Source organism: Patagioenas fasciata, chromosome 6 (assembly GCF_037038585.1).
Source record: "Patagioenas fasciata isolate bPatFas1 chromosome 6, bPatFas1.hap1, whole genome shotgun sequence".
NCBI lineage: Eukaryota > Metazoa > Chordata > Aves > Columbiformes > Columbidae > Patagioenas > Patagioenas fasciata.
The window spans coordinates 28,849,253-28,870,567 of NC_092525.1; the positions used below are offsets into that span (position 1 = coordinate 28,849,253).

General features: G+C 37.6%; 1 protein-coding gene and 2 long non-coding RNA genes across 10 annotated transcripts in view; 2 read left to right on the forward strand and 1 right to left on the reverse strand.

Moving 5' to 3' along the window:
- The window catches only part of COL11A1 (collagen type XI alpha 1 chain), a 147,463-nt gene extending 132,304 nt beyond the window's left edge, over positions 1-15,159 (forward strand). For all 7 annotated transcript variants that reach the window (XM_065841764.2, XM_071810354.1, XM_071810355.1 and 4 more), the window contains 11 exons: positions 11-64; positions 4,652-4,705; positions 5,459-5,566; positions 6,164-6,217; positions 6,307-6,342; positions 6,453-6,506; positions 7,316-7,565; positions 9,788-9,900; positions 10,928-10,996; positions 11,556-11,789; positions 13,434-15,159. In XM_065841764.2, the coding sequence (XP_065697836.2) occupies positions 11-64; positions 4,652-4,705; positions 5,459-5,566; positions 6,164-6,217; positions 6,307-6,342; positions 6,453-6,506; positions 7,316-7,565; positions 9,788-9,900; positions 10,928-10,996; positions 11,556-11,789; positions 13,434-13,580 (1,173 nt within the window). In that variant the 3' untranslated portion in view covers positions 13,581-15,159. The remainder of the gene's footprint in view (positions 1-10; positions 65-4,651; positions 4,706-5,458; positions 5,567-6,163; positions 6,218-6,306; positions 6,343-6,452; positions 6,507-7,315; positions 7,566-9,787; positions 9,901-10,927; positions 10,997-11,555; positions 11,790-13,433) is intronic.
- Positions 11,431-18,388, reverse strand: LOC139828303 (uncharacterized). The gene is made up of 4 exons (XR_011739773.1): positions 18,292-18,388; positions 17,696-17,856; positions 12,015-12,065; positions 11,431-11,826 (listed from the first exon to the last, which is right to left on the reverse strand). It is a non-coding gene; the product is annotated as an uncharacterized lncRNA (long non-coding RNA).
- Positions 18,389-19,476: 1,088 nt separating this feature from the next.
- The window catches only part of LOC139828304 (uncharacterized), a 49,199-nt gene continuing 47,360 nt past the window's right edge, over positions 19,477-21,315 (forward strand). For both annotated transcript variants that reach the window (XR_011739775.1, XR_011739774.1), the window contains exon 1: positions 19,477-19,977. This is a non-coding gene — a long non-coding RNA (uncharacterized lncRNA). The remainder of the gene's footprint in view (positions 19,978-21,315) is intronic.

Consider the following 21,315-nt stretch of genomic DNA (forward strand, 5'->3'; position numbering starts at 1 on the left):
TTTTTTCTAGGGAGAACAAGGTCTACCTGGAGCGCCAGGTCAGGATGGCCCTCCTGGGCCTCTGGTGAGTACCTTTCCTTTCAGTGCCAAAACAGAAAAAGCACTCTTTAAAATATACCATTAACATGTCTGTGCATTTACAGAAAAATGAATGTACAAGTCAGTTTTTAGCACAAAGTCACTATTCTTCTGTGCTGGTAAAATCTGATACCCAACTGCCTTCTAATTTTACTGCTCTACCTTAGTAGGCAGCTGTGCTGAATACTGCTGAGTTATACCAGGTAAAAAGTAGAATAAGGCAGTGCCAAGCCAAATTCTTGAAATCACCGGAATGGAATTAAAAATAAAAATTAAATGAATGAAGCTTACAATGGAAAAATCCACTTCTGTCCCCACATCAGCAAATCTTAGTACCTTAAATCATTTTGTTTCCTTAGCAGTGGCAAATTTTGTACATCCATTGATTTGAATGACTGCTAGTTTAGAAAAACATTATTCAAAGGGTAAAAGCTTAGATCATATCTATTCCTTAGAGAAAGAAAAAAATAAATCAGAAGTAGGGCCAAAAAGGGACTTCTACCAAAGAAGGAAACATGCTAGTTTTATAAAACAGAACACCAGGATCATGTCTGTTGTTCACTGTGGCAATCCCAGGAAATATAATCCATGACCAAAATGTTTGAAAGCATCTGAATGAACCAAGCTCCCAGTTTCTAAGGCATCCAGAGTATATCGTAGTTCTGCTGTTAATGATTAAAGCAAGGGAAGCTTACAGATGACGTATTATCAAATTATATCATTGCTTCTATTTACACTTGCTATTTTAGTGCTTTTTTTTTTTTGCCCCTAACAAGCTGGAAAAAACCCAAAACTGTGAGCAGAAATTGTACAGTATTGGTCTTCTTATTCAGTATTATGTACAGAAATTCACATCTAAACTACATGGCCAGCTGGTAAATTCTTCACGTCAAGCAAAGGTGATACAATTTAGTGGAAACATCTTATATGCCTTGCTCTCCAAACTCACTGGAGTAGAGTTCACCTCTATTATCATAGTTGAGGGACAAATTTGGAATAAAAAGCTTCAAAACAAAATATGGACTGTTATGGTTTGATGGAAATAAGCTAGTGTTACACTCTCAAGGCATTTTACGGTTTGTGAGCAGTGTTAACACCTACTAAGTAAAATCTACTCTGGTATTTTGGCCAGAATATACAATCAGATTACTTCAGGAGAACAGGGCAATAAGCAGCTATCCTCCACTTCAGAAGTGATGTGGCTCTTAAAGGGGAAACCGAAGGCTGTGAGTAGGAAGTGTGTAGGAAATAATCTGTTCCTTTTCCTATACGGACTTGGAAGATACAAAGGATACAGGTCCTTAGGTAGCCTTAATACTGAAAGTTTTTACAGTTAAACTCTATACCTGAACTCAAAATCTTCCAAGAGCATTCCTGCCTCCTCAGTGAGAACTCAGGGCCTGAACATCAGTTATAAGATTTTCACATCATACTTTTCCAGTATATAAAAATGGAAGTGGAAAAAATGGGGAATTTAAACTGAAATTCTGCCTGAATCCAGACTTTTACCCTAAACCACTCTTTCACTTTCATGTGCATATGTGAACATGAGCAATTGCCTTTCCTTTCACTGACTGAAACACTTTGATGGGTGAAAGTATTGGGTAACTATTTACCTTTCCAAAAATGTTTCGAACATGGAATTTCTTAACCTATAAGCAAGGAGTTTCAGAACATATATTTTTATGTGCCACACACTAGAAAGATTTTTTTTTTTTTTTTTTCCAATGAACACTGGTCTGGTGTATAGATGTATCTATCAATCAATTCTTTGTATAGAATTATAGATGGCATTACAATGACACCTACATATAATTTCATTTTTCTCTGTCCCTTAGAAAACAATAAGGAAGAAATAATGTACTGAGTAAACCTTACACTATAAGTCTTGTTGCTTTTCATTTTAACATTCTAATGTTGTCTAAAGCCTCATAGATATCACGTCTAAGTCAGAGGTTGGGAACAATGAATGAGAAGCTGCAAGGAAAAGGACTTCCTTGTGCTAAGCCTGTAATAAAAACACCTTCAAAGAGTTTATGATGGACCACCACCATAGTTTTTAAATTACGTGCCCAATTTACAAATAAAATGCATGGGGGACTGAAAACTCATATCCTCAGTTACAACTCTAAGCTGAAATCTAAAAGCCAATGAACAATTTTTCAGCAATAATAAGCATCCCTTTCCCTTGTGTCAGTCACCAGGAGCCTCCAAATACATTATGAAGAGATCTCTTTTCCAACAGTGGAGAGCTTAACTATTCAATTCAAATGTGAAGCTGACTGTATTAATGAACTATATATGCTAAATGCAAAAACTTCCTGTCAGCTCAACAAGAACTTTTTTTAGATGCACTGCTGCAACTTAAACTTTATTTTGGATTTTAAGAAAGTAAAGGTCATATGTAAAAGTTGCTGAGGTTAGGTCTCCCTGCTTCCCATCCCTGCACAGTAGGCTGCTCTCAGGAGAAGAATATGAAAGCAGATTTGTAGTAGAGCACAACAGACTGCAGGTGAAAATACCTGATTCTGTATTCCAAAAGCTTAAAAACTTCACTTTTCATTCATGAATTATGTATTTGCCTAGGCTTTTGCATCTAATGATATTCTGAAGCAGAGCTGCAAAGGATATGCACTGAATAATATTTGGTACATGAAGTGTTATGGCACTTTTGAATGTGTGCCAGGTTGAAAAGGTCACTTATTACTGCTCTCCATATCATAACTTCACAGGTGTCCGCTGCCAGCAGGAGACTAGTAGTGATGAGGTACCGACTTAGTCTAGCTGCTCAACCCCTAATGCATAAGTGTTCAATGTGACATTAACAGCTTCTGAGAAACAAATGCACTGCATGGCCTGAATTTTTCACCTCATTCTGTACAAATTACACAAAATGAGCATGACCATTGAGAAGACTTCTCAAATCCCTCAAAATTATTCTAAAATTATTTAAAAATAAATATTAAAAATAATTATAAAATTATAAATAAATATTTTAAAGACTTTTTTTAAAAGCTGGGAAAAACAAGGAGATTTTAACAAGCTTCATAAATAATATTTTTCTGTGCTATCAATCCAGATATATTTTTGACTATTAGTAAAATAGTGTCTTTAATGGGTTGCTCTTACGGCCCCAGTAAAGATAGAAAAAGCACTGTCAGGGAAAAGAAGTTAGTGTCAAGTTAGAAGAACAAAATTATTCAGTGGTATTTGCAGGGGATGTGCAGAGAGTAAGATCTATCCATGCGAATGTGTTTATTCTTTGCAGTGGTTTCCCAGGTAGCAAGACTGGAGTTGAGTTTTCCAATAGATTCTCTAAGCATTGGCTTACATAGGAACCACCTGAAAAAAGTGGTTTGGATTGTGCCTTCACCACACCCACCCCAAAAATATGGAAGGGCTTGTAGAATGGTTCTGTTGTTCACAGCTCTGTCTCCTGCCCCAGCATTTTTCTGTTGACAGAAATCTAGCTGCATGAAGTAATGTTCAGAGAAAACTTCAGATAAAACTTAGAATAATGAGCATTTCTGACGTGGTTTCATAAAGTAACATGTCTTTACTGTGCTGCAGAAAGGATGGCTTGTAAATACAAATTAAAATTTGTAAGCTGCTTACATGATGTGAACCATGTAAATACCTAAAAAGATATCAGTTTAACACCTCTGTAAAGTAACAGTATTATCCCTGTCCAATAAATGAGTAGAGGGCTAAAGAGACTTAGGCAGCTCCTAAAAGCATTTAGGCCTGCCCAGACTAATATTGCAAAACCCAACTAATTTGTGTAACTGATCCCATTTACAAAGGTGACAAAGGGCCATAAACTTGTACGTGTCAGTGGAGCTAGAACACCTAGATGACTTTAAGTAAACTTGAATATTTAGAAAATATAGATTTAAATGCATTATTCATGTTAATACAGGAATTTAAGGTGGCAAATCAAGGAAACCGTAATACCAAAACAATGCCCTGAGTGCTGAAACTAAATATGAGGTAGTTCTCCAACAAAAAAAAAAAATATTGAGTAGCAGTTATACTTGATTTATTTTCTGCAAAAATCTTACTGAGCTGTAGTAAACTGGGAGAAAACAAATTAACAGGATACCTTCCACTGTCTTATGAAAGGGCTAAAATAAGCAACTAAAATAAGGTACAGCATTTAAGGTGGAAGTAATAACTGAAAGCATGTAATGGAAGCACAAGCAAAATGAGGCTAATCAACACAAAATTAAGTGAATATTTTTTTAATGTCACTTGCTTCACCGAATGCTTTCAGTGCTCTTTAAGAATTTAGTTTACCCTCTGCTTCATAGATTTCTAATAATACAACACTTCAAAGATTTCTGATTATAAAGTAATTTAAATGCTACAGTAGCATTATTATCATCATTATAAGTTTTTAAATGTAAATTTCAACTTTGTCTTGGGCCCTAAATCCCACATCATCAAGCACAGCCATCCCCCACTGAATAACTCTGTACTTTCACTTACACTGCCTTTAACAATATTTCAGCAAAACATGATCTGTGCAATATGTTAAAACGTGCTTCAACATTACTTCCCTTGATTTATTTAGGGTCCACCTGGCTTGCCTGGCCTGAAAGGAGATCCAGGTTCCAAAGGAGAGAAGGTAACGCTTTATTCTTTGTTTGTATCTTTGCAATTTTGACCCATTCTAAAAGTCTGTATAAAATTGGCAGAAACACACACCAGAGTATTTGTATCAGAAATCAAAACAAGTTACTGTGTCTATCGATCACCTTCCCGTAGCCTGCATAGTAATCGTCAAGTTTTAAGCCACATCTGATATCCTGGAGATATATAGAAAGAAAAAGATTACTGCCTGTGTGGTAATCTACTGACTATGTGATTCTTCCTTGCAATGGAAATCCCAGAGACATGTAAAGAGAACGGCTGGTTTTACAAAAACAAAGTAACTAGAAGTAAAAAGTAATTGAGATTTGTATTTTGAAACAACAAAATGTAAATATTTAAGTCATGATACTTGAGACATACAGGATAGCATTTCCTAATGGAGTCCCAACAATTTATTGGTTGGTTGTGCTTCAGAGAAAAACTTTATAGAGAAAGGGATGTAAGGTTGGTATGAAATTTGTACCCACAGGTATTGTTATTTCTGTATCGGTTTCAGTAAGGACTATGTTGCACTCAGATCTCTTTCACAGAACAAGCAGACACAGCTTGCAAATAATCTCCAAGTCTAGAAGGCCAACACAGAATACGCTTTCAGATTAATTTCTTTTCAGTTTAATTGTTGACTAGCAATAGTGATGATATTTGAAAGCTCTAACTTGTGTATTTGCAAAGCACATTTACTTTATATATATGGAGTTTTAACTGCATTCTCTTCTGTCTTGTTTAGGGACATCCTGGTTTGATTGGCCTGATTGGACCCCCAGGAGAACAGGGTGAAAAGGGTGACAGGGGTCTTCCTGGCCCACAGGGATCTCCTGGAGCCAAGGGTGATGCAGTGAGTAAAACATACTTGTGTTTTCATTCAAATTTCAGGCAACCAAAGAGTATATATTACAGTCATTCTTTTGAAAGACATAAAGTTGCTATAAACATTTAACACCTGCTAGATGTTAAAACTTTTCTAGGCATTGTACAAACACAGTGAAGTTAAACAGCTTAAAACGAGATCACAGAGTGTCTCAGAAGATGAAGAAAACACATAAACCTAAGTCAGGGATGAGATAAAATTAGCAGCACCAGCTCATCATGTTTATTAACTGTACTACCTAGGGTAGCTTCCTTTCTTGTAGTTATTAAGCCATGTTTTAAGGTACCATGTAAAAAGTGACTTTTCCAAGCTAGTCCGAAGGGTAACACCATCATGACTGTCAGTACTGCAGTGTAAGAACAACTACAAGCACCTCAAACTGTCAGATAATGTTTTGAACTTACTTACAAACTATTTTGGACCTTAGCAAATGGCCTAAATCAAAACTCATCAGAGATGGATGCTTAATAGGACTACCTTTTTCACAGATACACACACATTTTTTAATCGAGTCCAGTTTGTAGAATACTTTAATCCTGTACTTATTTTCTGATTCTTTCTTAGGGAATTTCTGGCCCTGCTGGTCCACTGGGACCCCCTGGTCCTCCTGGTTTACCTGTAAGTAATTTCAAACACTCCTCCAGTCCAAAACACTCCTGTGTTGTGTGGAATACTCTCCAACTATAGTTATATGTTCTTGCCCATAGGGTCCCCAAGGTCCCAAAGGTTCCAAAGGATCCAGCGTGAGTAATTCACCTCCATATTTTTTTGTTCTTTTAATTAACTTTTGTTTGTGTTATTTTTTAACATTGTGCAGCATGGTCGACAAGGTATTTCTTTCATTGCTTTATAGGGTCCTGCTGGTCAAAAGGGTGACAGTGGGTTACCTGGTCCACCTGGTCCTCCAGTAAGTAAAGAAGTCTTATCTGACATGCATACACATTACACTGACATGATGATATCGTTTTGACACAGGTAGAGAACAGCAGTTGTGAACTTGCAGATAAGGAAAATCTTAACAATTGTTTGAAAATTCATTTTTCAGGAAACTCAGATCCACCAGACACAGAAATACACTGTCTGCATGGAAAAAGCCACTAGAAACTTATAAAATACACACACACACCCCCCCCATACAAAAAACCCCTCACAATAATTATTTATTGTGTTATATTAAAGCACAGAAAATAGTATTATATTGCTTTCCCCCGTTGATACTCCTCTATTTCTACTATTTCTTTTTTATATCATAACTATCTAAAATGAAAACAGTCTAAATCTGAATGAGTGTTTCAATTTCTTGAAATGAAATATTGCTTTATAGACCCCAAGTGGAATTTTAAAGTTTTATCATAGGAAACATCCACAGTTTTCATTTGTCACAGGCCACGTCTGTGCTTGAGGGAACTGACAGGGATAAGGAGGCAATTGCAAGTCAGTGCAGCACACTGATGGGAGGGCAGCACATGCTTTCCCAAACAGCAATGTAGTGAGTAGAGTTTAGAACACAACAATGGTGTGGCCTTCTACAATCAGCTTGTTCTGAGCGTGAATCAAAGCACATAGGCATAAATCTTAAGGAAATATGTGCAATAAAGAATTTGAAGAAAGCCTGTTCAAAGCCTCTCCAAGCCACATTGTGTGGTCTTCCTCTGGGTATTTATGCAGGTGAAAAACAAACAGAAAAGGTAACCAGAGATTTTGTTTTCCTCGCAGGGTCCTCCGGGTGAGGTAATCCAGCCGCTGCCAATCCAGTCACCCAAAAAGACAAGAAGATCTCCTGATTACATGCTATCTGATGCTGGTGATAATATTCTGGATTATTCCGATGGCATGGAAGAGATCTTTGGTTCATTGAATTCACTAAAGCAAGACATTGAGCATATGAAGTATCCAATGGGCACTCAGAATAACCCAGCCCGAACTTGCAAAGACTTGCAACTCTGCCACCCAGACTTCCCAGATGGTATGTTAATATTGCATGACAAAGGCAAACAAGCCTGAAGTTATGATCTGCTAAGATACTTTGACAGAATATTTAATTTTTTGGTAGATGGTTAATATAATTGCTTAATAAGTACAGTCTCATTAAATCCATTTTTGCAGGTATAAAATTTCATAAAATGTAAGTAAGGAATGTTCTCTTGGTAAAAGATGAAATTCTTTAAATACATAACCTGAATGGTTTTCGATTTAATTTTTTTTTACAGTGCTAAATAAAAAACAGTTATTGTTTTGAAAGGTGGGCCTTACATTTCTAGAAATATCCAAACAAGAGAGGGATGAAAGACTGATTACATTTAGATCAATGAAAAATAAAATTAAAAAATGTCAGCATGCTCAAATAGCTAATAGCTTCTTTTAAAAGAAATAAGATTTTAGTAGCTGTATACTTTAGCTTAGCATAATAATATAAAATAGCGTTGATATTGTATGAGATTACTGATTATGACTCTGAAAATTTAAAGTTCTTTTACCCTTAGAAACAACTATTTGTTCTACTGTATGATCACTGTTCTATATCACTCAGCAAAGACCTGCAAGTTTCTCTGACACTGTTTAATGCTTCTAAGTATGAGCTTAATAATATGCCGAGTAGTATGAACAAGACAGTGTGTTCTGAAGAACTGTCTTGATTTCATTATGCTTTGTTATTTTCTTCTTTTTTTTCTAACTGAGTTTACCCCTCTGGAGAGGTTTAACTGAAAGCCAGCCTTCACAGAGTTTTCATCCTTTCCTATTTTTTTCAATTGCAATGGATATTTTTCCCAGTTCGAAGCAATATTTTTCTGTTTTTAAATGGGAGGAAAAATAGATTTTGACAGTTTAATAATATTTTATTGCTTTAACTCTAGATAGATAAAACCAGAAGGTTGCCTTGAGGAGTGTTTAAGCAGAGTGTGCTATATGAAAAACACATATTTTACAATTCAGTACCCTCCTTAATAATATTTTTTATAGAACACATTCACCTTCTTCATTTACCAGTATTTGCTTATTATTTGGAGCTTTCTTCATAGAAAAGTAATCTTATTTTGGCTCAAACAGAAGTAAATGCATTCATTAAAATACAAAATTCTCCCACAATAAGACCTACAGGTAAGAAAGACTGTTTTCAATAAATACAGCTTGTAGCAATTGAATTTTAAAATACCATAAATGCTTTATCTATGCCCTGTATTCAGAAGACAGAACTGGTAAAAGGATTTGTCATTTCTCTTTGAAACCTCCACTATTTGCTTGAAACTGGATTAGAACAGTAGTGTCAGAAAACCATTTGCTGTCCTGCTGTGAAACTAGCTGGAGATAAGGACCCACATCACAAAAATCATCATTATAATTAGAATGGTAAATTTTTTAAAGGGCTGATTTTTAATGGACCTTGGATTGACAGCCACTCTCTTTCATGCTTAGCCTTCACTCACCCTGCATTGTAGGGCCTGAGTTCTCCATCATGTCAGTCTGGTAGGACTGCTGAGACTACGGGAAGCCTCATGCAAGTTTTAACTGTATTTCCTATCATGTCACTTAAACAAACATTAGTCAATGTGTTTTATCAACTAAAGCAGCCTGAAGTGTCACTGGTGTTGCAGCTTCATAACTCAGCAGTAAAAACCATCTTTGCTTGAGGTATTTCTCTCTCAGTGGAAGCTTTAGGTACTTGTGCCAGCTACAATCTCACCAAGCCTTGTGTTGCCTTTTTATGTAGATAGGTATGCAAATGACTCCAGATTTTGCTCTCTGGCCTAAGCCATAGCTTATTTCTGCCTAAGGCTGCCTCTGCTCTGTTTTTGAGAGTGCCATCATAACAGGTACAAATCCTCCTTCTAGCTGAAATACTGAAGTGGCCAAATTGTTGAGATGTATCTTTCACACATAAGGTCCATCTTGAGACTGAGTTCTCTGCAATTCCTCCAAAACCTCAACTGTATCCTGCAATAGAGTCATGGTTTCAAGCAAAATTACACTAAACCAAAAGGACATAGATAAAAACAGACTTTGATCCTGATGTTACCTTTCATAAACAACAGCAACAAATCGCAAGGCAGCAAAGAAAGGGTTGCTTTCTCATCATTCAGATAAAATACTTTGCCACAAACTTTGGATGACTATTACATAGCAGTAAAACCTGCATCTTCCAAATACCACTTCCACTATATAAGGCAAATATTTTCTCATTTGTTTTAGGGGAATATTGGATTGATCCTAACCAGGGCTGTTCTGGAGACTCGTTCAAAGTATACTGCAACTTCACAGCAGGTGGGGAAACTTGCATCTACCCAGATAAGAAATCTGAAGGAGTAAGTACCAGTCTGTGTTTTCAGTTGGCTGTTGACAAACTCTACTATGCTTTTGCAGTGTCAAACTAGACAGGATAATTAGTCACATTTTCATATATCTGTCTTTCTGATTACACTGAAATTTGCATAAATCTGAATGAAGTAGTAAAATATTACATAGAATTAACAAACAGTACTTTCAATCCTTTTCTTAGACAGGGAATCTATGAACCTGCTTGCTAACCCTTCACTGCATTGCAGAATGCAACATAGCTGTGCAGCCAGTTAAAGGGCACAATCTAGCATTCAACACCTAAAAGCTAAACTCTTACTGTGTTTTGCTTGGGGGTTCGTTTATATCTATTCATTTATGCCTATGCAAAGTAGATGTGAACCACTATGTATTAACAGCGTCCTCACTCATTGTTTTAGCTTACCTCTGGTGGGGCATGTGGTGTAGAGGAAGGCTTTCTAAAAGCTTGTCTGAGTGAGAAATATCTATCAGCATCAACATCACTGAAAACTCTAATTTAGGCACTCTTCACAGGTACAATTTATACAAGCAGTTTACCTGAATCTTAACAGTTGACAATAGTCTTGTGTAATGATAGAACAAGAGGTAATGGCTTTAAATTGAATGAGGGTATATTTAGATTAGATATATGGAAGAAATTCTTCACCATGAGAGTGGTGAGGCACTGGGACAGACTGCCCAGAGATGCTGTGTTCAAGCCCAGGTTGCTCAAAACCCCATGCAGCCTCATCTGATGGAAGGTCTCCCAGCCCATGGCCAGGTGGGTTGGAACTAGCAAACCATTCCATGATCAAATAGAAATAGCTCTCTTCATAAGCTATCACCTTGGATTCCATTTAAAGTCACTAATTTGAGGGCATTTTATGCAAGAAAAACATCCCATTTTAGAGCTTTAAAGAGGCCAAGATATCAGAAAGAAGAACTGTTCTTTACTATCTGATGTGAAATTTGTCCCAGGTAGTGTAAAAACTGTTAACATGTTTTAAATACTGTCTCTGCTCTTTTACCACACAGGTTAGAATTTCATCATGGCCAAAGGAGAATCCAGGATCTTGGTTTAGTGAATTTAAGCGAGGCAAACTTGTAAGTTGTCATTGCAACATAACAGTTATTCACAAATCAGGTACATGTTATCAGTGATCAGCAGATCCCAAGGAATTATATAAATATTTAGATAATGAAAAGACTCTTCACCCCCAGCCTTTTTGCCCTAAATATCAGAGCAGCTATATGGCCTCTTGCCACTGGACAGCAGAAGCCGGGAGTGTAGATCCCCCACCCCATTCTAGGTAATTGGAAATGCACTGAGTATGCAAAGGTGAGACTGCAGGCTGACAGAACTTTAACTAAAAACAGATTCCCAAAGAGATTCTGCTGTTTTACACTATATGGCAAGATTAATTCTCTTTCACATTAGAATGAAGCTAAAATATGTAGTTTTTCATCCTAAATATATTGCTACAACATGAAAATCTATTTACTGAGTCATAGCTTTACTGAACTTTAAGACGCCATAAAATGTTACATATTGGTTTATTTTTTTTAAATAAGGACAGTTATGTGGTTCTTTTGTCAACAATAATTTTGTTTTGCATTTTAACAAAGAAAATCGATAAATAGTCATGTAACTTATATTTTCCAGCTTTCCTATTTGGATGTTGAAGGCAATTCCATTAATATGGTCCAAATGACATTCCTTAAACTACTGAGTGCCTCTGCCAGACAAAATTTCACTTACAACTGTCATCAGTCTGTAGCTTGGCATGACGCATCATCTGACAGCTATGACAAAGCGCTAAGGTTCTTAGGATCAAATGATGAAGAAATGTCTTACGACAACAATCCTTACATCAAAGCTCTTCACGATGGCTGTGCAGTAAGTAGACATTCAGCAGAGTCTTTATGAAACCAATCTGTCAATGAAAGTAGAAATCAAACCAATTCATTTTTTCACAGCTTTCTCCTGAGAAAAGCTTTCTAAACACTTTACTTTCAATAGACTGCCTTATATTAAGACTTTCAACTGCAGTACACTAGTCCCTTATTTAATTTTCATTTAAAAAAATAACTGTAATAACCGAGCAACAGAAATGGAACAAACCTGGCATGGATACAGGCTGTCAGCGTCGTTGTGTTGAAACTAGTCTATCTGCTAGCATGAGCACAGTATAAGAGAAGAACAGAAGCAAAAAACATAATCAGGGGAGGCAGCCCATCAGCAGAATATACTCAAAACCAAGGCATACGCAGACAGAACATTTAGTGAATACAGTAAAAATATGTATGAGCCATATGTATGTACCCAAACAGAGCAAATTTATTGCAGAATTTGAAATATGACTTTGTATTTCCTTTTCTCATTTTTTAGTAGTCAAAGACAGGTGATGTTTGTGGATTGTTCCTTTCAGAATCCTCTCTTAGCTCCGCTGAAATCACTGAGCTGTCCTAACATGCATCAGCTCTCTGACCACCTCTCCAGCAGGGGCTTTGTAGGCATAGCAACTGTTACCTCTCTTCAGAAACAGAATTGTTTGTACTGGACACATTGAAAAAAAGACATCAAAGGAGCAAGTGGAAGTCAAAGCTTCATTAATTATTTGGGGTTTTGATAAGGGAGCATTTTGAAGGCAGTTCCTGTGAAGTCAGTGATAGAGAATCAGAAACCTGAAAGTGCCAGGATACATTCCTGGCTTTGAGACAGAGACACAGCTCAGGTAGATGCAGAGTCTCCTCCCCTCAGTAATGAGATTCTAATACATAACTGCATCATGTCAACCTTTCTGAATGCCCTGCTGAATGCCCTGTACACTTATTTTGCTTTTGTTATCCACAGTGGGCAACAGTAGAGCTCCAGAGAGAGCTGGCAGTAATTTAGGGTATAACTCTGTCACTAAACTGAGAACACTCAGATCTACCAACCTGGATGCTCACCTAAAAGCCAAGACCCTGGCATAGCTGAAAGGGGTCTCGGCAAGAGACAAAAGACGATCTGAACCAAGTGGAGTCCCAATAACTAACTTGGCTGGATGATATTTAGAGGAGGTAGAGAGTCCATCTTAGGAAGCAAAGTTGTGCCTTCAAACCTGGTTTCTAAGTACATCAGTTGGCAGTCCTGTCAGGCTACTACTTTCTTTCATGTCCAAACAGCTGCTGCAATATTTGAGAGACAGTTACAATCTTTCTTCTTAGAAGGGGACCTTTCTTCTGTCTTTCAGAACTATTTAGTGATTTTTTTTTTTTCACAAGGAAGACATGCACACTGCTATGAAACTATTGTTATTATTTTTGTTAATATTATTATTAATAACATATTATAGTATAGATGCGAACTCAGAATTCTCTAAGAAACGTTAAATGTCTTACATAATTTTTCATTTGTAGGCTTGGTTTAGTAAATCAAAAAACTATGGGCCAATCTTTCTAAAAGCAAAAACATTTCATATCACCTTTATAAAATAAAATCCTAAGAAAACATAAACTTTAACCACGTTTGCTCTTTTTTTTGCTTCTCTTCTAACAGTCAAGAAAGGGCTATGCAAAGACGGTGATTGAAATCAACACACCCAAAATAGATCAAGTGCCTATAGTTGATGTGATGATCAATGACTTTGGTGATCAGAACCAGAAGTTTGGATTTGAGGTCGGTCCTGTCTGCTTCCTTGGTTAAGCTTAAGACAAAATCAGATCAACAAAAATGTTGCACTTTGGTGCTACCAACCCACTTCATGCCACATGCAAGTTTTGAATAAGGATGGCATAGAAAATATGTCTTGCGGTGTGTGTGTCTCTTACCTAGAAAGTAATTGTTGCCCTTGTAGGGCCAGAATCACATGACTTAAACTTATTTTGCAAAGATGCTGTGGCACAGACAGACAACATAGGGCTCACTTTAGGAACACCCCCCTTTGGATTCCTTTGGTGCTGTAAAAAAACAAATGACATGGTGCTCCTTCCACTACAACAAAGAGGTGTTAAGAAAGTGTTTAATAAACTGTAATTATTCTATGTACAGTACTATACTGGTATTTCTCTGTCCACTTCCAAAACTTGCATGTGTCTCTGAATTGCATCAGGCTCTTATAGTATAATTACAAAACTACATTGTCAATACTGTATTGTATGTATTCTGAAAAAATAAAGCTGTAATTGCCAGTGAAACCAATTCCATTTCTGATTAATAATAAAATCCCTTTGTATATATTGTTGTTGAAGAGCTTTGTTATTTGAAGTCGCCAACAAACCTTAAGGTGGCAAAACTGGAAGACCTCGAGCAGCACACTCAGCTCTGCTGATATCACTCAATTTCAATAACGAAAGCACCTTCAAAGGTGCTGTATTCCATGGTGCTATACCTCAGACTTTTTATTTTCTTCTCTAAATCCATAATTTCATAAGATACCTGTATATACCTAAAATAAACAAGTTTATAGTTTTGGGTGGGGAAAATATGTAAGAAAAAAAACACCACACTATTTCTGTGTAAGAGATCTGTTCAAAAATCTGTGTGAAATAAATTAGTCACATAGCTTTCTTTTTTTCTTAGCTCATCTGAATTCGTTTCCATTGTACTTATTTGGTCTGCATAAATATTAAAACTGGATTCTAAACAGTTATTTATGGATTTTTGCAGTGTTTACTTAGATTTTTCTGTAAGCAATGATGGATATTTGCTTCCTGAACTGGATACACACAGTTCCACAAAATGGTCCTATACAATATTTGCCCATCCCATTAATATGAATTATTTTTCCTGTTATTTCACCCGAAGGCCAGGGATGCAATATGTCTAGGTCATGTGATTCTACAGAGTTGCTAAGCAACAGAAGAGGGGACTGCTTCCCACAGAGCTGTCTTTGACCCAAACTCTTACAATTTGCTATTCAAATCTCACCAAAAAGTGTTGGTTTGACCTTCCCTCTGAACATCTTATTCAGGTAGCTGGAAGTAGAAATTACATTTTAGCTTTACAACACAAATCCTTTTGTAATTATTTTTTCATAATATATGTAAGACTTGAAAAGAAATGTTTGTTTTTATTTCTTATTAATTGTTAAATTAAATAGTACTAGTTTCTGCTGGCTCATTTCCAACTGGTATTTTCTTATGCACGTTTATACATGTAAAAGTGAGATTTCAAAAGTCAACTTCTTGCTGTTCATATTTTCTTTTATTTTTGAACCAAAGTTTGTAACTGTCACCTCAAAGAGGAAAATACAAATTTTATTAATAAAATCAAGTCTTGTCTACCTGGATTGGTCATTCTCTCTTTTTTTTTTTTCCCTCCCAATGCTACCATCTGTTTAAAAAAAGTTATTTGCTTAAGATTCTTCCCCTTGGCAACAGCTTTGTTAATTTTAAAATGAAGCTTTACATGTTAATGGCTGGTAGGAGATGCCTTAATATCAATTGATTTTCTATTACAAGTGCGCTCATTGTTCCGTGAATGATCTTCTGTTATACATGCACCAAAAATAACTTGAGAATGACAAAGACAGGATATTAAATATCATGTCTATTATATTTACCTGGAAAGGTTTCTTGTTTGTGTTCCTTTTCTAGGCATACAAATTATCAAAGAGGCTATTTGTTAATTCAGTAAAAAGCAATGCCAAGACTACTGCAAAGGAGCAGACTGCTCTAAAGCTATTTATTCATTTTGTTTTCAGTAAGGACATCGAAGATTATTACACTGAGGAAGGCTGCAAGCATACAGATATTCAGACATGCTGCTCTAGCCAAAATTGGTCTTGTTTTTTTCTCAGCTATGTGAATGAAGGCTCTGTTCTAAGGAGAAAGGATGAAGCCAAAGCCTACAATGCTACCATGGACATGTTTTGTCTCGCTTCTCTCAGGAGCTTTGCCAGACCTTGAATTTGTTTCCAGTTCCTCAAGGGTAGAGAAGTGATCTCCGTCAAAACACATCTAACTTCAGCAAGGCAGACAGGAGTTGTTAAGAATTCAGCAGCGGGACTGGGATCTAAGTGTTTTCTCTTCCCTGGCATCATCTAAGAATTTTTTTTTTTCAATACTAAAAAGTCATTGTAGCTTAATCTTTCTAAAGCATAAAAGAACTCCAGCTTGCATAGTTATTAAAATGCAATAGAAAAAAAAAAATTCAGTCCATCCACTATGGTCATTACATTATATACTACTAAAACATTATTTATATAAAAAGGACATGACCAAGGGCCATCATCATTTTGTAATTTCCATTTTGGTGGGTGATGCTGAGTATTCAATTGCCTTTCAATGTCTAGTATACATTTCATGAGCTATTACAAAGTAATAGTAGTAGTAGTAGTCTTCAATTTCCTGATTGTCAGACATTCTACACCCAAGTGACTAATGTTATTGTTTTTTCTCATACTCAGCTGGTATTTTCAGAGCAACATAAGGCTCAGCAAGGATAATCACTCAACCTCCTCCATGATTTTAGAACAAAAAACCTCTGCCACAAAGAGCAACAATAAACCCTCAACAAATAACATGAAAATCAGAAATTAATCACTTTCCAAATGATACAGGAAGTACAATGGCCGATGGAATATTTATCATCATTTCTTCTTCTATGTACATTAAAGAAGACTGGATGTAAGTACCTGTCACAGTTCTTTAACAGCTTGCAAAACCATCTTCTGATTTCGTGCCCTGGCCTGCACTTTATGCCTTAAATGGTGGTCAGTAAAGTTATTTGCAAGAAGAAAACCAAATTCTTCTCTAGCCCCATAAATTCTCTAAATTGCATCTTCTGCTGTGTTTTCACCATAATACAGATGTAATAGGTAGTCCACAGGGCTGGGACAACAAGGCTGCCCAGGGTCCCAAGGTCATCCTGATGACCAGGAATGAACACAGAAGCTTCCTGCTCAGTTCCCATCTCACCCTAATATATCTCATAGCCAAAGATCTTCAAAATGGCCACAGCCCATCATGTGCTGCAGCAACACAAGGCCATAGTGCGGTATGGCCTGCAGAGGCCTGGTCTGAAAGCTCTGCAGTTCCCTAGCACTAGAAAACACAGCTAGAGCAGAGCCATAAACCTGAGTTTTCGAATGGAAAATATTAACTAAATGTTGAAATTGCAACAAATGTGATTAACAAATAACATTCCAATACCATTAGTGTTGCTGAAACAGATATACTAATTTGTTGTTTGTTAGTTTACCTGGAATTTTACAAAGAAAGCCCAACAAAGTCAGCCATGGTATTATCACCAACCTGAACATCTTCTAGAGCAAGCATTATTCATTACAGCATGCAAAGTATATTAAGCGAATGACAAGTGGAGAGATTCAGAATGAAATTATTTTTATTGACATAAAAGCTTCTTTCTGTCAAATATTAACAAAAAATAGGTAAGGTTTTATATTCTATTCATACAGTCTCTTGAGCCTGTGCTTTTTTATTAGAATATCATCTCAATGGCAGCTCAGGTGAAAGAGCAGCTCTGCTTTGTGGTCCTGTTGCCCAAATTGGCTCACAAAATAACACAGCATGATGTGAAGGCTCAGGCTCTGGAGAATGCATAAATATATAATCTTCATAACATTTGCTATTCAGTAACTTTCTGATTTGGTTGTATAGGGATCACTTATGCCTTTGTTATTCCTCAGAAGGATTTTAGAAATATCCACTTTGCTCTAGGCCTACAGACTTACTCAATGCATAGATATTAAGATCAAAGCTGTTTACTGTCATGAAGTGCAAAAAATAGAATTTTAATTTGTAAAAAAATTCCATGGCATTCCTATTTCTGAACAGAACAAAGTATGTTTTACCTACCTTTGTTTTTAATTGTGATGTTTCCATTTGAAAGGATAAGGTGTTTTTCTTCAAACTGAAAATATTTGACTGGTAGGAGAATGTCCACTGGTATCCACACTGAGATTGTTTCCCTGTGTGCTGGGGGACAGGAGCTGAATAAAAGACCTGTATAAAAGCACCTATACAAATGAAAGGCATAATAAAGCCAAGTACAAACAGTTCTCAGTGTACAAAAGAAATGAGAAAAATGTAGGAAAAAAAATAAGGAAGCAGTGGGGAAATATGTGTGAAAAGGACGATGGAAGCAGAATTTGTCTGCCTCCTCTCCTCAGCCTAGGGCAGGAGGGTGAGAAATCTTCATGGCCCAGTCTGGGAGCATCCCATGTGACTGCAGGTACGCAGCAGCAGTCAAGGTTGCTCAAAATGTGAAGGGGGGTGCTGCACCAGCACCCTAGTTAGGAGGCAGCAGCAAAACCAGTTCATAAAAACTGCACCCAGAAAGAGCAGCAACCATCACAGCCTGTGTGGGAAACATGGTGCCACTAATAATCACAGCACTGGCTGCAGCCACATCCCTGTCCCCTGCACTCCCTCCCCTCCCTTCCCAAGCGCACCTCTGTCTTCAAGAGACATTCCTGAAGTTGCTTCCTTTGCAGGAGCTTTATTCTTGTGGAGCAGCCACATTTTATTGTGGCACTGGGGAAAGCACAGGACATCTGAAAATGGGGACAAGAAACTTAATTTTTAAAGGTCAGGTACTGGGAGGAGGGAGAAAGGGTGATGGGGGAGGGTGCGCAGGCTGGAAGATCAATATACAGCAACACTAACATGCTGCCGGACTCACAAAACATAGAGCCTGTCTGAGCCATTCAGAAATCCAGATTAAGAACAAGGGCTGCTCAATTTCTGGTTCCTTTTCATACCACAGAGAAGCATATTGGTCAGGCAGCCTGAGTGTCTGGGCAACAAAAATCAGATGAAAACAATACAGAGACCAGTTCACGTTGATGACTGTGTGAAACAGTCCTCTGCACATTAAAGTTGCTCTACTTCGTTTTCTAAGCACATTAGCCTCAAAACAAAGCCTTGAGGAACCACATTTGAACTAGTGTTGCATCTTTCCATGCCAATTTTCCTGAAGAAAGCAATAAAACAACCAAAAAAGTACACACGAACTGATGATACCTGAAAAAATTCCCAATTAAATGATTCCTGACTATTTCAAGACATTATGCAGTTTTGCATGTGTGCATTCATTTCTCATGTTTTACATAATCTTTCTGATGACTGTATGCATAAGTGTACTATGTAGACACAGCAGCTAGCCAGCATGATTGCTCATTAAATTTAATGAGTAGGTTAGAATTATCTACTATAAAACTAAGATCAAAGCAAAATCACAAATTTGAAAGCCAGCTAAGGGCTGAAACATATGCAAGCACAGTTATTTAATACCTTCTTAATATGCACAACGATAAATACTTCATATAGATATACAGCAAATTTGGATGCACATTACTCAAGCAGAACTCAGCTGTGATGGTGTATGAAATGATGTATTTAACTATAATGAGATGCGTAACTCAGATGAAAGAAAAACACCCAAGTACTTCAGGCCACTCTTGCAACACTGGAATATTTTCACGACACAGGCAGTGACAGCCAGCCAGCATCCAGCCCTTTGAAAACAGCGAGTACAGAGCTCGATGCACGCTTTCAAATCTCTGTACATAAACATGTGCTCACTCCCACACCTGCAGCACTGGGCTGTAATAAGGTAAAAAGCAGAAAAGTGTAAAGCCCAGGGCCTGCAAACACTGTATATGTGGCAAGAGAGGATTACAAAGGAAGAGAAGAATGACCAAGTACGTCTGAAGAAACACAATGAAGCACTCTTTTTAACAGGTGGCAGTAAAGACGCTTACTTGGATGGTTTTTCTAAGCAAAACTTCCACCTGTTCCACGGAGGGAGTTTGGGTTTGAACTGGTAGAATGTTTGGCTGTGGCCCTTGGCTGGGCTCCGGCAGGCGGGAGGGGCAGCAGCTGAGAGAACAGCAGCCCCCACATGACCGGGGCGAATTGTCTGCAGAACTCGCTGTACGGGGAGAAACCCCCGAACCCGTAGCGGCCGCACAAGCCACCCCCGGGCAGGGCGGGCGGGCCCGCCGCAGCCTTTGTCCGCGCGACTGCGAGGACCGTTAGGACCGTTGGCCGCCTCAGCTGCCTGCCCGGCGCCAGAGTCTGCGAGCCCGTCGTTTCATGGGAAGAGACTGAGGAGCGACTGCTTTAAAGCTTGCAAGGTAACTTCTGCGAGTGAGTGTGTGTAAAAGAGATGTACCTCCATTTATGTCTAGTCACTTAATTCTCACTTCTCCTAAAAATGTCCCATTAAGAATGCACCCGTTGCAGAGCCACAGATTTTTATATCTCTGCATGTGGAAGAGGCGGATTTAAGTTTAGCTATTACTCCTGCAGACGCACAAGTAAAAAAAAAAAAAAAACCAACCAAACAACAAACCTCCCAAACCAAACAACAAAAACCCTGCAACACCAAATATGAACCTTGCTTTCTGCTCCTTCAGACACATGAACCCACTGTGTGTGCAATGGTAGTGACACCTGCACTGTCACACCATGCAAACGCTTCCCAAGAGTTAGCACTGATTACAGGATTATTCTCTGAAGAGCTGGATGTATATAACCTAAGGCAATAAACGTTTTTAAAAAGTAAAAGGGAAAAAGGGAGTTGTTTTCTTTACCTAGGTGTTTCTGTGGTAGAACCAGCTGCACAGTTCTACAAAAACTGAGTAGATATGGGATTTCCAACAGCTGGCAGGCAAACACTAACCATATTTAAACAACTCTGTGAACTAACCAGGAATGTGTGTCTTTAATTTTGAAACACTTATTTAAAGAGTTTTTACACTGACATCTCTTCCATTGAGACGTAAGTCATATTAAGTAGCTTCATGGTGGATATAGTAGCTCCTCTTTCATGTAATCTCTTCCTCTGAAATCTTTGATTGAAAGGTAAGCCATGTTCAGGGTTTTGTGGTTGATTCTGGAAGCTTCCTTCAGTAAAATCATTCCTAAATTAATTGCTGATGGAGCTCATCACTCATAACAATATTTCCAGAATCTTTCCTCAATTATCTTCACCTGTCAGTTAAATCATCTTTTGGACGTGACACTCATTAAGGAGTGTAAAAGAGAAATAAAAACTTCATTAGTCAAAAGGGAGAAGCAGTACACAGTGCTGGTACTGTCCACGGGTCTGCCTTTGCACTTGCTGAAATACAAAGGACATTTCATTACAACTTTTAAGATAAACAGCTGAAAGTGATTAATCCCCTTGTCCTCAGTCCATCACCTTTAAGGACCACAGCAAGGATTCTTCTGTGTTAGGGGTGTAAAATTCATTTTCATCGGGGGCCACATCAGCCTCATGGTTGCCTTCAAAGCCCCAAATGTAATTTTAGGGCTGTATAAATGTAACTACTCCTATATTTATACAGTCCTAAAATTATATTTGGCCCCTTGAAAGCAACCATGAGGCTGATGTGTCCCTCAGTGAAATGAGTTTGACACCCCTGATCTGTGTTCACAGTTTTAGGATGTATCTATGTAATGTGCAACAA